The sequence below is a fragment of the Leptonychotes weddellii genome, unplaced genomic scaffold (assembly GCF_054177405.1).
Source record: "Leptonychotes weddellii isolate Sample4059 unplaced genomic scaffold, ASM5417740v2 HiC_scaffold_2460, whole genome shotgun sequence".
In the NCBI taxonomy this organism is placed as follows: Eukaryota; Metazoa; Chordata; class Mammalia; order Carnivora; family Phocidae; genus Leptonychotes; species Leptonychotes weddellii.
In genome coordinates, this window is record NW_027836798.1 from 1 (window position 1) to 13,405 (window position 13,405).

General features: G+C 36.2%; 1 protein-coding gene across 1 annotated transcript; it reads right to left on the reverse strand.

Annotated features, from left to right (window-relative positions):
* Nucleotides 1–10: 10 nt before the first annotated feature.
* LOC145718893 (protein furry homolog-like) lies at nt 11–12,838 on the reverse strand (the record flags this gene model as incomplete). Its single annotated transcript, XM_081810399.1, has 9 exons — nt 12,372–12,838; nt 11,206–11,263; nt 8,662–8,753; nt 5,591–5,763; nt 3,861–4,021; nt 3,224–3,334; nt 2,228–2,382; nt 1,786–1,885; nt 11–325 (listed from the first exon to the last, which is right to left on the reverse strand). Coding segments are annotated over exons 1-9 (1,242 nt in total), but the record flags the coding sequence as incomplete, so codon positions are not given.
* Between the last annotated feature and the right edge of the window lie 567 nt (nt 12,839–13,405).

Below are 13,405 nucleotides of genomic sequence, written 5' to 3' on the forward strand. Positions count from 1 at the left end.
ACTGAGCCACCCAGGCGCCCCAGGAAAAAATTTTCTTACATAAAGACATGTTCTGTTTTGAATCAACCTCCAATTTCTTATATTTAAAATTTCCTAAAAGTAGTTTTTTAGAAAGGATTGCTAAAGAAAACCCACTGACCAGTTCAACGATCATACCTGAGAATATGGCAAGAGTTAGCTCAGGATAGGCCCTTGCTAATTCCTCGGACAACTGATAGTATGAAACAGAATACAGATGCGGCAGCGGAGACAGCTGGCTGAGTACTCCATCCGTTCTCTGAAGTTCCAATTTGTGAGCATAGCGAAACATCTTCGGTTCCAGGATCTGCAGGAATGTAGATTCAAGATTTTATGAGTCCTCTAAATTTCAGCTACAACTGAAAAATAAAATCTTCTGCTAAGAATTATTCCAGCTTAAAAATTATATAGTTATGCATATTGTAAAGTATTTCAGGTGTTACCTTCTAATTCCCAGGAATGTTTGCAAAAGATCTGTAACTGTTTAGAAGGCTTTATACTCCTTGTGCTTAATTCTAATGGTTTGGGTTAGTAGCATAGTCTGAGAATGACTTTAGCAACTTAATATACAATTACTTGAAGGAGATTTACCACTTTCCAGTTAAAAAACAGGACTATATAAAACAAGTGAAAGAAAAATCCTCTAACAGATCTTGGTTAAATACAGATTAAATATGGAGTAGGAGCTAAAACTTATTTTAGCATTACACTATGTAGAGATACGGCACTGAACCTTCTTAATTAATGAAGACATGAGGGTATAATTCCCAAGACGGCAGCTACCAGCATCAGTACCATGTCAGACCCTCTGGGAACATCAGCGTCCACTTGAATCTTAACGTGGCTAAGAGTGAAGAAACTCTTCCTATTACCAATTAGCTAGATACTGTAAAATAATGCTACCTCCATGTTTGGTAAGTTAACTTTCTAGGTTATTTTTCTTGGTCTAAGAAAGAAAAACTGTACAAGCACATCATGAAAGGGCTAATTACTTTTTACTTGGTTCTCAAAAAAACATTTAGCTCACATTATTCTTATCTGCTGGACAGAAACAGTTCCATGCACACGCAGGTCCTGACCACTCCGTTTTTATGTGTACACACACTGGCACATACAGGTGTGTATGTGCGAGTATGTACCTAAGCCCTCTGTAACGCACTTCTGAACAGTCTATATTATTTGTAGACTCGAGTGACCCATATTATCTTTGTCTTTTTTCTTTTAAGATTTATTGATTTATTTATTTGACAGAGACAGAGAGAGAGCACAGGCAGGGGGAGCAGCAGGCCGAGGGAGAGAGAGAGAAGCAGACTCCCCACGGAGCAGGGAGCCAGATACAGGGCTGGATCCCAGAGTCCTGGGATCATGACTTGAGCCCAAGGCAGATGCTTAACCGACTGAGCCACCCAGGCACCACTTATCTTTGTCTTCTATTTTTAATGATAATCAGGAATTGATGCCATGCCTCCCTATTAAAAATAAAGCCCAGGGGCTCCCGGGTGGCACTGTCAGTTGAGCGTCCGACTCTTGGTTTCGGCTCAGGTCGTGATCTCAGGGTCATGAGATCGAGCCCTGCATCAGACTTCCGCACTGAGCACAGAGTCTGCGGGAGTTTCTCTCTCCCTCTCCCTTTGCCCCTCCCTACCTCGCACTCTCTCACACTCTCTCTCTCTAAAATAAATAAATCTTAAAAAAAAAAAAAAAGCTAAATATCTATATGCTTCATTAAATCATTAATAAGTAATATTTTAACATTTGCTTACAAACCTGTAAAAGTTGCATAGCAACTTCATAGATACTTCGAGAAGAATCAGCTGCTTTAAACAGTATCAGATTTAGGAGCATCACCGTGTCACACTGATAATCCCTAGGGACAAATATTACATGTTAGAGAAGTTTTAGAGGCTTTCACACCATTAATAAATATGGTACACAAAGGGCAAGGCTGCAGACATCAAGTGTTAAGCCTATGACTAGGTGTTTTTTTGTTTTTTGGGTTTTTTTGTTTTTTTTTTAAGGCAAAAGGTACACAACAGATGCATGGTGATCATTATTCTTATTCTGGTTAAATTTCAGTAGAGCTCAAGGAGAGAAAATACTGGTTTCTTAGTATTTCTGAATTCAAAAGGAAACATTTTCTTAAAGAAAAGAGAAGGAAAAAAAAAAAAAGAAAAGCTAAATAAAATATGGAAGACAGTATGTGGAGTACCTGTTCTGGAATACATTAGCTATGGCTTTAAAGCAGCCGGCTGCCACTCTCTTGGAACCAGTGTAACATCGATCCACAGCCCAGTACATCAGGTTGCTCTGGTCCGGGTTCAGCTCCAGCAGTAATGTAACTGCCTCACAGCCCAACTGATGCACCTACGTAAAGATCACAACATTGCCCAGGATAAAGAAATTTATGTATTATATATAACTACTCCTCTACATTTTTATTAAAATAATATAGTATATATATTTATTGTATTTAAGCACAAAACTCAGTCTCATTTTGTTCAACTCCTTCTCATTTTATTCGGTCAAAGGAAAAAACAAATGACATGGATAAATTATACTTGGTCTCCTGCTTTTTACCCAAGACTCTAAGCAGTACAATTCTCTCCTCCAGCAGAGCCCTCAAGGCGGCTGATGAATACGAAGAGTGATTAAGTGCTTTCAGAAAAGTGAGTTATTAACCTCTCCAGTTATTTTTATCAAGCTTTATTCTTGTTTTTGATAAGCCAATAGAAAAATTATTCTGAGGGGAAAAAATCTAAGTCCTGTTTTAAATCGTGAAGTCTGTGCATATACAGTAGGAGAATAAGGAAAAGGGAAGGCAAGGAAGATTAATTGGAGAGTGGTCAAGAAAATGATATTAAACATAACAATGTATTTCTTCCATGGAGCTCAATGTATTCTATATTAGTATTTTATTTAAAGATCTAAAACCCTATCGTGATATATATATATATATATATATATACACACACACACTACTGTATTAATCCTATAATATAAAAGGGAAATTAACATTATTTAAACAAGTAATAAGAATTAGAAATTTCTTAAAATATTGCATCCTCTTTTACACAACATGCTTTTTGCATATAATTCTAACCTATCTTATTAAAAAAAAAAAGATTTGTTTTCAGTGGGTCATACTATAATTCCAAAAAATGCAGTGTGATTTATTACAAAATCTTCAAGGCACCATCATAATCACCTTTTTGTCCAGAGAGTCCAAAATGTTATCCAACCATTTGTACAAATAGCCATCTGATGAAAGTCCCACATTATCTGCAACAGGGCCACAACACAGTACAGCAGACATAGCCTTCAAACAATAATATCAGAATTACACTTAAAACATCCAAGAGGTTTTCTGCTGGTTGCTTAATGAGAAGAGGCAGGGTATTTTTATTCATACTTATGTAGCCACAATATCTTTAATTCTTTCCTTTACAAAGAAGAGTATAATAGCAATTTTTGAAACTAAGTAATTTATGATGAGTAGTAAGTAAATACATGATACCAAATAAGGCATGAGCTTGGACAGTACTGGAAGAGAAGAGAAAAAAAAAGACCAAGAAAAAGTACTTAAGTAGGAAAAAAGAGGCGATTCTCAGTTCTTTAAGAAAATGGCATTTAAATTTTGGGTAGATTCTGTAACTTTTTACATTGTATTTTATGTATTTAAATCAACATACAGTTGATTTAAATATTTGAATACAGCAGGCAAATATACTCTCAGGTACTCAGAAGAAATCTATCCTTTTTATACTACTAGGAACTGAGAGACAAAAAAAAATTTAACTGCACTCTTCACGTAAGAAAAAAGAAATCAGATTCCTAAGCAATACCTTCAGTGCACAGTACTGATGTCTGTTAATTTGCATATTTCTGTCACTGTATCTGTCCAAGGGTGTAAACATGATGCTAAAAGGACCTGCCCAGTGACTGAACAGCATAAACAGACTGTGACGAAGGCTCTGTTGAGGGAAGATACTTCTTCTCTGGTGCACTGTACGTAAAAAAAAAAAAAAAAACAGATGGGAAAAAATTTATTTCCATTTCTTTTTATTTTAACATGCATGTCAACTTATTTGGTATTGAGTATATAACACTGCAAAAAAGCAAGCAAAAGTTTTCATTTTCACCTACCAAAAAACCTCCTTGGTGACAGTAATCACTGATGCACGTGCAAGACCCAGAAACAGGGCTGCAGTCTGACACCATGTAGCTCAGCATTATGAGAGATACAGGATCTCTGCAAGCAGAATTTCAAGGCGGGCAACGTACTGCTCAGAGGCTGGCACAGAGCTGGGACTCAGGACCCTGCTTCTCCCCGGCTGTTGCTGGCTACATGGTAAGCTTGGCCAAGACATCAACATGAACGCAACTCTGGATCTTGGTTCATTGCCAAGACAAAGCTTTGGAATAGGTAAGCTGATTTTGAGCTTTGTATGTTTTCAGCTGCACAGCTATCTTTTTAAAAGAATCCTTACATGGACTCTTGATATACAGAACAGACAAAGGAGGGGCTGATCAACTTGAAGTAAGGGTTGAAGCCTAGAGTCTAAACCCATTCTATTCCGCTGCTTCTTGCTGATGGCACCAGAAGAGAAACAACATCGTTTGAAAACCACTGGTTGAGATGATCTCCAAGAATTCTTTCCACTTGGAAATTCTATCTACAAGTTCTCTGCGTCAATCCTTGTTGAAGAAACTCAACAGTATCTTAATGAACCAATCCGGAAGTTGTAGACAAATGTTTAGTAATGAACTAAATTATATCTTTATGTTAACTGAGCTTCAGATCAGGAAAGCATTTCCCTCTGAAGTTCAAAACAGGCCTCCTGCATTTGTAATTAATGTACCTAAAGAAATGTTTGCAGGCCTCTTTTATAAAATACAACCCATGCTCTCACTCTCACAGAGTCAACTGTTTGCATGTTCTTTTAAAGGTAACAAAATAATTCTTTTACAGAAAGAAAAAGAAACATTTGCATTTACATGGTATACCAAAGGCTACAGTCACATTTTATGTCTCATCCTTGTAAATAATTTATGGTTTTTTAAAAAAAGTAATTGCATATATCAGTATTTCTAGGGCCTAAACCAGTACCTGGCATATAGTAGGTACTGGAAAAATAGGCATATATACCTTAAAGGAATCAATCAGTAACACCGTATCCTTAGCATACCTTGTAACTGCAGCCTACACCCTCCTTCCATTATTCAGCAGTACCTTGTTTATTCTATTCTCAATGACCATTTGGAACATAATTGTTTTTTGCTCATTGTATTTAGAACAAGTTTGCCTAAAGAAGCTTCTTCTAGTGATTTCTTAAATTTTTTGTTAGTGTCTTGAATATCATTAAAAATCTATGTGGGCTTGCTTTTTTTTCGATTTCTACTCACTACACTAGTTGAAAGGTAAAACAAACTCTTGCCATCCATGTTATGCTGACATATTTTTCCACTATGTTCATAAGCTGCTTTATCACCTTAGACTGCAAATCCTCAGGGGAAGAAAGTACATGATGGTCCCTTACTATTCAGTAATGTTTTAAGAAACTGGAAAGAATACCTGGAACATTCTGAATGATATTCGCCACTAAGGCACTAAAATGGCATCGGATATCCTTCAGTGTGTCAGAGTCTTTTTCATTTTCTGCTTCCAGGAGTTGTCTAGTTAAATCTACATATTCCAATAAAGTGTTGTTGAGGAAATGTGTTTCATTATCAAGGCCACCACTTGCACTGAAAATATTGAAAAAAATAAAGAAAATGTGGTTTTAAATTATAATTTAAATCAAAATAAATTCCTAGTAACCAAATTCAGAATAATATACAGTCGACTCTTGAACGACGTGAGGGTTAGGGGCACCTACTCCCACCACCCCAGTCAAATATCTGCATATAACTTTTGACTCCACAGAACTCAGCTATTATTAGCCTACTGTTGGTGGGAAACCTTACCGATAACATAAACCTGTCGATTAACATATATTTTGTATGTCATATGTATTATATAATCTATTCTTAGAATGAAGCTAGAGAAAAGAAAGTATTATTAAGAAAATCATAAAAGAAAATACATTTACAGTACTGTACTGTTAGAATCCACATACAAGTGGACCTATGCAGCTCAAATCCATGTTCAAGGGTCAACTGTTTATTAAACTAGGCACGATCATGGCAGTGTGCAACTTTATATAAAAAATTAAATGAACATGATTTTGGCTTACAAATATAAAATAGATGGTGCTTCTTAATCAAGAAACTGCTATTGTAATTTTTATTATTCAATTCCATATCCACCTTTAATCAACTATTTTGAGTGCTAAATGTTAGTCCCTCTCTGGCAAAATATATAGCTTTTCAAAATAAGGAAATAAGGAGGCATATGGGATAGGGAGGATCAGTTTAGAAGAGTAGAAAGAGGAGGGGTGCCTGGGTGGCTCAGTCGGTTAAGTGACCCACTCTTGATCTCAGCTCAGGTCTTGATCTCAGCGTTGTGAGTTCAAGCCCCATGGTGGGCTCCACACTGGGCATGGAACCTACTTCAAAAAAAAAAAAAAAAAAAAAAAAAAGATAGAGGAAAGACTAGTTCCATATATTCTCAGAGCTGCCATGCAAATTCACATTATGCCTTTAGTACAATCAATCAAATATCCATTAGGTACTTATTCTCAGCAAGTACTGGGGATACAAAAATTTAAGAGAATTCAAGTAAGAGTGCTGGTTTTCAAGTCCTCTATCTACACCTATGGAGTTGCCTCCAAAATCTCTGCAGTATTTTTCCTTTGAGGCAAGGGTTCTGAGCCTGGAAACCACAGACTGGAAGGGGGTCGTTTGGTTAGTCAGAAGTCTCAGATTCCAGTCTTGTTCCCTCACTTATTAAAGATTTGACCAGTAGCTACTTCAGAGCATTTTAGTAACAATATAAATTAGTTACTATATAAGAAAGGATTAGTAAACCATAAATGCTATATAAATGGTTGGCTATTACATTTACATTTATTTTGATCGTTTTTCCTTGCTATACTTGAAAAGTACTTCTAAAATATGTGATTTTTAAAGTAAAAATAATTTTTAGTAGTTGTGGCCATGAAAACAAGAGTAAGGAGTCACAATGGTACTATAGTATATTAAAATTATCAGTCTACAACAATAAAAGATGTTGAATCATAATGAAATGTTTTCCTTCATTCCTTAAAGGAATGTTTTTAATTTCTGAGTAATGATTTATTACTGGATGGGAAACCAATTTAATAGATTGCAACCTGACTCAGAATAAAACATTCATTTAACAACTATTCACTGAATACCTCCTATGCATCAGGCACATCAGATTGGCTGGGTGAACAAAGCAAAGATCCCCGCCTTCTTGGCCTTTGGAATTCTTTTTTTTTTTTTTTTCCCTTAATTAAGGAAATAAAAAGTCCATAATACCAACAGCCTTATGGTACTACTTTCTCTTAAAACAATGAAACCAAAAGCAAAACACATAACTGTGTTCAAAACCATTACTGCTAATGAGTGAACACAGCTTTTGTAAATTTTAAATATACCAATGTCCTGCAGTTCCCCCAAACAGTACCATTCAAAGATTCTTCATTCACTAACACAACAAAAAAGAAAGAAAAAAGATACAGATACGTATTACATTGTTGATTTTTTTCATTAAGGCCAGTGTGTTTCAAATTCTCTTTTCCTAACTTCCACTGTTTTATTTTTGTGTAGGACAAAAAAAAGAATGATGTTTCTTTTTTCTCTTTCTTTTCATTTACTATAAAAGAAAAGGTAAATCAGTGGTCTAAATTCTCCTTAATTAAAGCTCGATTTTGAAAGCACTCATCAAAAGCATTTGATGCTAACTATGGAAGGTATGAGGTACACTAAGAAATAATTAGGACAAATGCCAACGTCACAATACTGCACTTGTTTATTAACATTCATTTTTACTCAAGATCTCTTTTCAGTTACCTTTTTTTTGGAGATGATCAGATCTTTTTTTTTCCCCCTCCTTCAACAGTCAGACAACACAGTTACCCTTCCTAGGGAAATAATTATTTCTCAACCCAAAGCCAGTGGAATTTTCCTCAAGGGGCTGGTCTTAGTGTCCACATGCCTTTATTCTAGCAATAACTCCAGGTTTTATGTTTTCATTGGTGAAGGGTGGAAAGTTATGAATTATGATTTATGTTCATGGATTCCGTAATAGTCCCCAACAGGAGAGAATAACAGTCGATTGGAATAGATTTGCAAACCTTACAGTGTTTAGCCTTTATACATATGATTTTACAATCCAAAAGAAATAGATCTTTAAAATGAGGTAAGAAATCATTAAGTTAGTCACAAAAAAAGGCTACTGTCCACTTGCCTGACTTACTAGATTCCTACAAATATCAAAATCCTAGGAGCATTATAGCCAATTTTTGCCCGAAGCAATCAAGTACTAGTCGTAGATTTTTTTCAATATGTTTTTTAGCCACTGGTTGACGTACTGGATGCATCTTCTGTAAATAACGTTCACAGTGTAGCAGTTTTGTGTTGTGGCAAAGGGGTTTTTCTGTTTTTATATATTTCACAAGAGAAAAAATACTATGTTCCCTAATCGTTCCAAAGTTTTGAAAATCAAAACCCAGCACTGACCTGTGACTAATGACACCAGCATCTGCCAGCAGTTCAAATATTCGTACCAGTTGTACTCGCAAAATGTCTCGACGCCTGCGCCGCTTCATATTCTAGCCCAAAGATATAAAGATATTAAGCGAAAGTCCTTTGGGAAGTTGACAGAAAACCTGCTGGTGTAACTTGGAAAGAATAATGTGCAATGCAGACTTTGATCACTGTAGTGGCTACTGAAACAAGGAGATCCGCGTGGAATCGTTTGAAATTAACGAGCCAAAGAAAATCACATGACATTTTATGTGGCAATACTCCTTGTGTGGGGAGAAAATAACATCCTATAATTTCAGGTGATTTGCTAATCTGACAACTTCAAACAACTGAAGCAGTCAGTAAACTGTTGTCACTGCATGACAAAGAATCCCTAAGATATTCCCCAAAATATAACAAAAAGACGGGGGAAAATAACACAAAGGGGAATGAGAAAACCTCACAGATTTTGCTCGTGCCGAAGTTTTCCACTCCATAATTAATTCTGACACAGAAACTAAATGCAAAAGAAAAAATTTCTCTGACCATTATGGTCTGAATAAATTTGTCTTGTTAGAGCCAAAGTACTAATGATTAGCATAATTGCTGTAACGTCTCCCCTGGATTCTGCTTCCAATGGGAACTCGTGTAGTAGGAAGAGACAGATGCGCTGTATCACTTTCTTCTATTGTTCATTATGTCACTGTGGTGTAACTTTCACAATATAGAGCAACTGGAAACCTACTTAATTAGTCTTTCAACTTTCAAGTCCACGATCCAGTTTCCTGCCTTCCATAGACCAATCTGCTGATGACCAGCTCATTACATTTCCTATTTCTCTTAACTCTTTATAAAGTTCACAGCACATTGTACTCAACAGGATAGTTTCTAAGCAATCTCTGAGGATTTCTGCAAAGTTTTATTGACTTGTTTCCATTCTGTATGTATAGAAAGATTGTGAGTCTAAAGCGCTCAAAATAAATCTTACATTCAAGGCACATCATTGTACTTTATCTATTCACTTGCTATGATGCATTTTTCCCCCTGAAATTCTGAAGTATAAATATTGCTACTTAATTTTGTTTCCAATTCCAATTTGTTTCCAAGTCCCTCGATTAAATCACCCTACACTATAATCAACATGATCATTCTGAAACAAAAGTCTGATCAATTACTAAGTGGGGATACTACCACAACTCTACAGGGCTGAATTAAAGAAAGGAAGTGAAGCCTTACAGATGCCATCTTAAAGTTTCTAAAAGATCACCTATTGTCACCATGTCCTTCTCCTGCTTTAATTCCTCTGTGACATTAATTGCAGTGACTCTCAGTCTTCTACACCAGGCTCATCTAAGGTGGTTTTTAAAAGATTTCTGGGCTCCGTTCCAGGGATTCTCACTCAATAGGCCCAGGAATCTCTAATTTTTAGGAAGCTTTTCCAAGCAGTTCTAATGGCCATGCCATATGGTGCTCACTGGTCTACTGGATAAAGCTGAGACCAGGAGTCTTTCATGAGATAGTTCCTCTCTTGCTTTGCAGCCTGATCCATCTTTTTCTCCATAATATAAACATGCAAAAGCATCTGCAATGTCCACATTCTTTTATAAAGTTTGCAAATGCTGTTTCTCTGCCTAGAATGTCTTTCCCTTGCTTGTCCACTGGGGAATATGCTTCAAACTTCACCTCAAGTATCAGTGCTTCAGGCCTACTTTTCCTCGACAGGCAGAGCCAGAGGTTTTCTTCTCTGCAGTTTGTGCAACCTCTGATCTGTGATTTTATTCCAGTGGGTAATACGTTGTTATAATTATGGTTTGCAATCTATCTGTCCCACTAGACCTGTGGTTTCTAAAAGTTGCTCAGAACCTGACAAAGATCTGTAGATTTAGGGACATAGACCCAGGATTGGCAAAATATGGCCCTCAGGCCAACCCTGGCCCACTGTTGCCTAAAAAAAATTGTTTTGGGATATAGCCCCGTCCCTTTGTTTAGTAGTCTATGCAGACTGAGTAGTTGCAACAGAGACAGTAGGGCCTGCAAAGGTGAAAATATTTACTATCTGGCCATTTACAGAAAAGCTTTCCTGACCCCGATCTAGACCCTGACTGTCCCCACTTTACAGCAATTTAATATGTTTTATAGAATGAGTTTCTGCATAAGATCTTCTGTGGGGGGGGAAGGAAGAATTTTGTATATTAAAAAAATGTTGAGGAGCACCACGCCTGGGTGGCTCAGTCAGTTGAGTGTCCAACTCTTGATTTCGGCTCAGGTCACAATCTCAGGGTCATGAGATCGAGCCCTACGTTGGGCTCCGTGCTGGGTGTGAGGCCTATTTAAGATTCTCTCTCTTCCTCTGCCCCTCCCCACCCCTGCATGCTATTTCTCTCTCTCTCTCTTAAAAAAAAAAGGTTGAAAACTGCATCAGACCATCTTTTACATATTTACTTCTCAATTTCTAACTTTTGGTATAATGTACAGAATACAGAAGACAATAAGTATCTGCCAAATAAATATTTAATGACAGAAAACTATACGGCTTACCTCTGGCCTTCTTTCGAGTGCTTCTTTAATTATGGGATGCAATTCCTCTATTAGTTCCCTAGAAGAAAAATTATACACATTTTTAAATTAATGGCTGAACAGATATAATCTGATGTGCAAATATGTAAATACTAATATAATGATGTGAAATGACAAGTGTTAACCCTAATTCTACTGTTTTAAACACAATCCTCATTGTTTTAGTTACACTAAAACAGTGTAGGGTGATTCAATCGAGGGAATTTGATTTTAAACTGAAAATGTGCTCATTGTCGATTGGGAAAATAAAAAAGGATAATAAGAGAATAAAATGCATCCACGATTTCATCATCTATAAAACTACTGCAGACATTTAAAGTATTTGCCTCCGGATTGTTTCTTTCTTTTTTTTTTTTTTTTGGATTGTTCCTATTTATGAGAATTTGTTTTTTAAGAAGCTGAGATCATTTTTGTAACCCATTTTTTGCTATTAGCATAATAATGTATTTACTTGTCATAAAATAATCCTCCAAAACCTCATTTATGATGAATGCCATTCCACAAATACAGCCCTATTACAATTTGCTAACCTAGTCTCTGTTGTTCATGTTATCTCAGAGATAAAACATCAAACATCACCTTAGATCAACAGAGGACAATCTCAAAAGAATAAATACAAGGCCCAGCAGGCAACAACAAAGCAGAATCTCAGGCAAAAATGAAGGATTTGCTTTGTTAATATCAAAAACATCAAGAATGAAATAATGTATGTATATAAATATTTCTTCTAAAAATAATCTAATTCTCTCGAACAAGAAGGGGAAAAACTATAGTTTTAAGCAACAGACCAAACCTATAAAATAATCACATCATGGTCTAAACAGGTAGGAAAATATTAAAAATTTACGTGGCATTTTATCATTTTTAGAACGTATTTATACACAGTATATATGAGATTTTCATAGTAATTCTGTGAAGAACATTGGGGAAATCTTATTTGCTCAATCAAAATGAAGAAATAAAGGGTCTAATAAATTAAATGACTCGTTAAATGTTACATGGCTAGTTAACTGGTAAATGTCACGACTGATACGAACTGTCCTGATTAGAAAAAACTCTACCGCACCTTCTCTCGAGTAGTGCATTTACTATTTTAGAGCATAGAGAAAACATATGAAAATAATTACCTAAAAGCTCCTGGGTTGGTCCTGCCAAGACCTAGAACAAGGGATTCTGTGATTTCCATGCTCTCAGAGCGCATCATTGGAACTACATGCTTAAACAAGGATGAAGGGGATGGGATGCCAATTATCTGGAAAAAATAGATATATTTATAGCAGCCATTAATGATAGTACATCCAATTAAATAACTTGGCACTTCATCAATATTTCATCACGGGCAACGAGGAGATGAAATTTTACTGTGAATGGGACTTCAAAATTCACCTGTGGTGTACATAATCTAAAAACATTAAACATGTGTCCAATGGTTCACCGCGAGTTCGTTAAAAGAATCTGGGTTCTGTGAGTCTCTTAATTTCTTACAGATACTTACCATTACATAATAGGCTGACTTCCTCTGTAGGAGGATATTCTGATATTCTATGTCTTTTGATCCATAAAAATAATTAAAATTATTTCTAAGTCATTGGTGTTTAAGACACCCAGATCTTACTCAGTTTTCTAAATTTTCTTCAACCACCTCATAATATTTTGTGTCACAGCATGAAGACTATTAAGAACTGTCCTTATCAAGTATCATTACATAATTTGGGGAAATTCTACAAAGGTATTTAATTATTTAAATGAGTTTTTTAGGATCCTGAGAAGTGTGAGAACTACAGGAAATCAAATAAGGAAAAATGGGCATGAAAATTCCTTTAAGAAATATTATGATGAGGGGCGTCTGGGTGGCTCAGTTGTTAAGCGTCTGCCTTCGGCTCAGGTCGTGATCCCAGGGTCCTGGGGTCGAGCCCTGTATCAGGCTCCCTGCTCAGTGGGGAGTCTGCTTTTCCTCCCTCTGTCCTTCCACACCCACTCTTGTGCTCTCTCAAATAAACAAATAAAATCTTTTTAAAAAATTCTTGTTAGTGTAATATTGGTTTCAGGAGTAGAATTTAGTGATTCATCACTTACATATAACACCCAGAGCTCATCAGAACAAGTGTCCCTTAGTAGCAAAATTCTTGCTTGGCCTGACTGGCTTTGCTTTTTTTTCTCA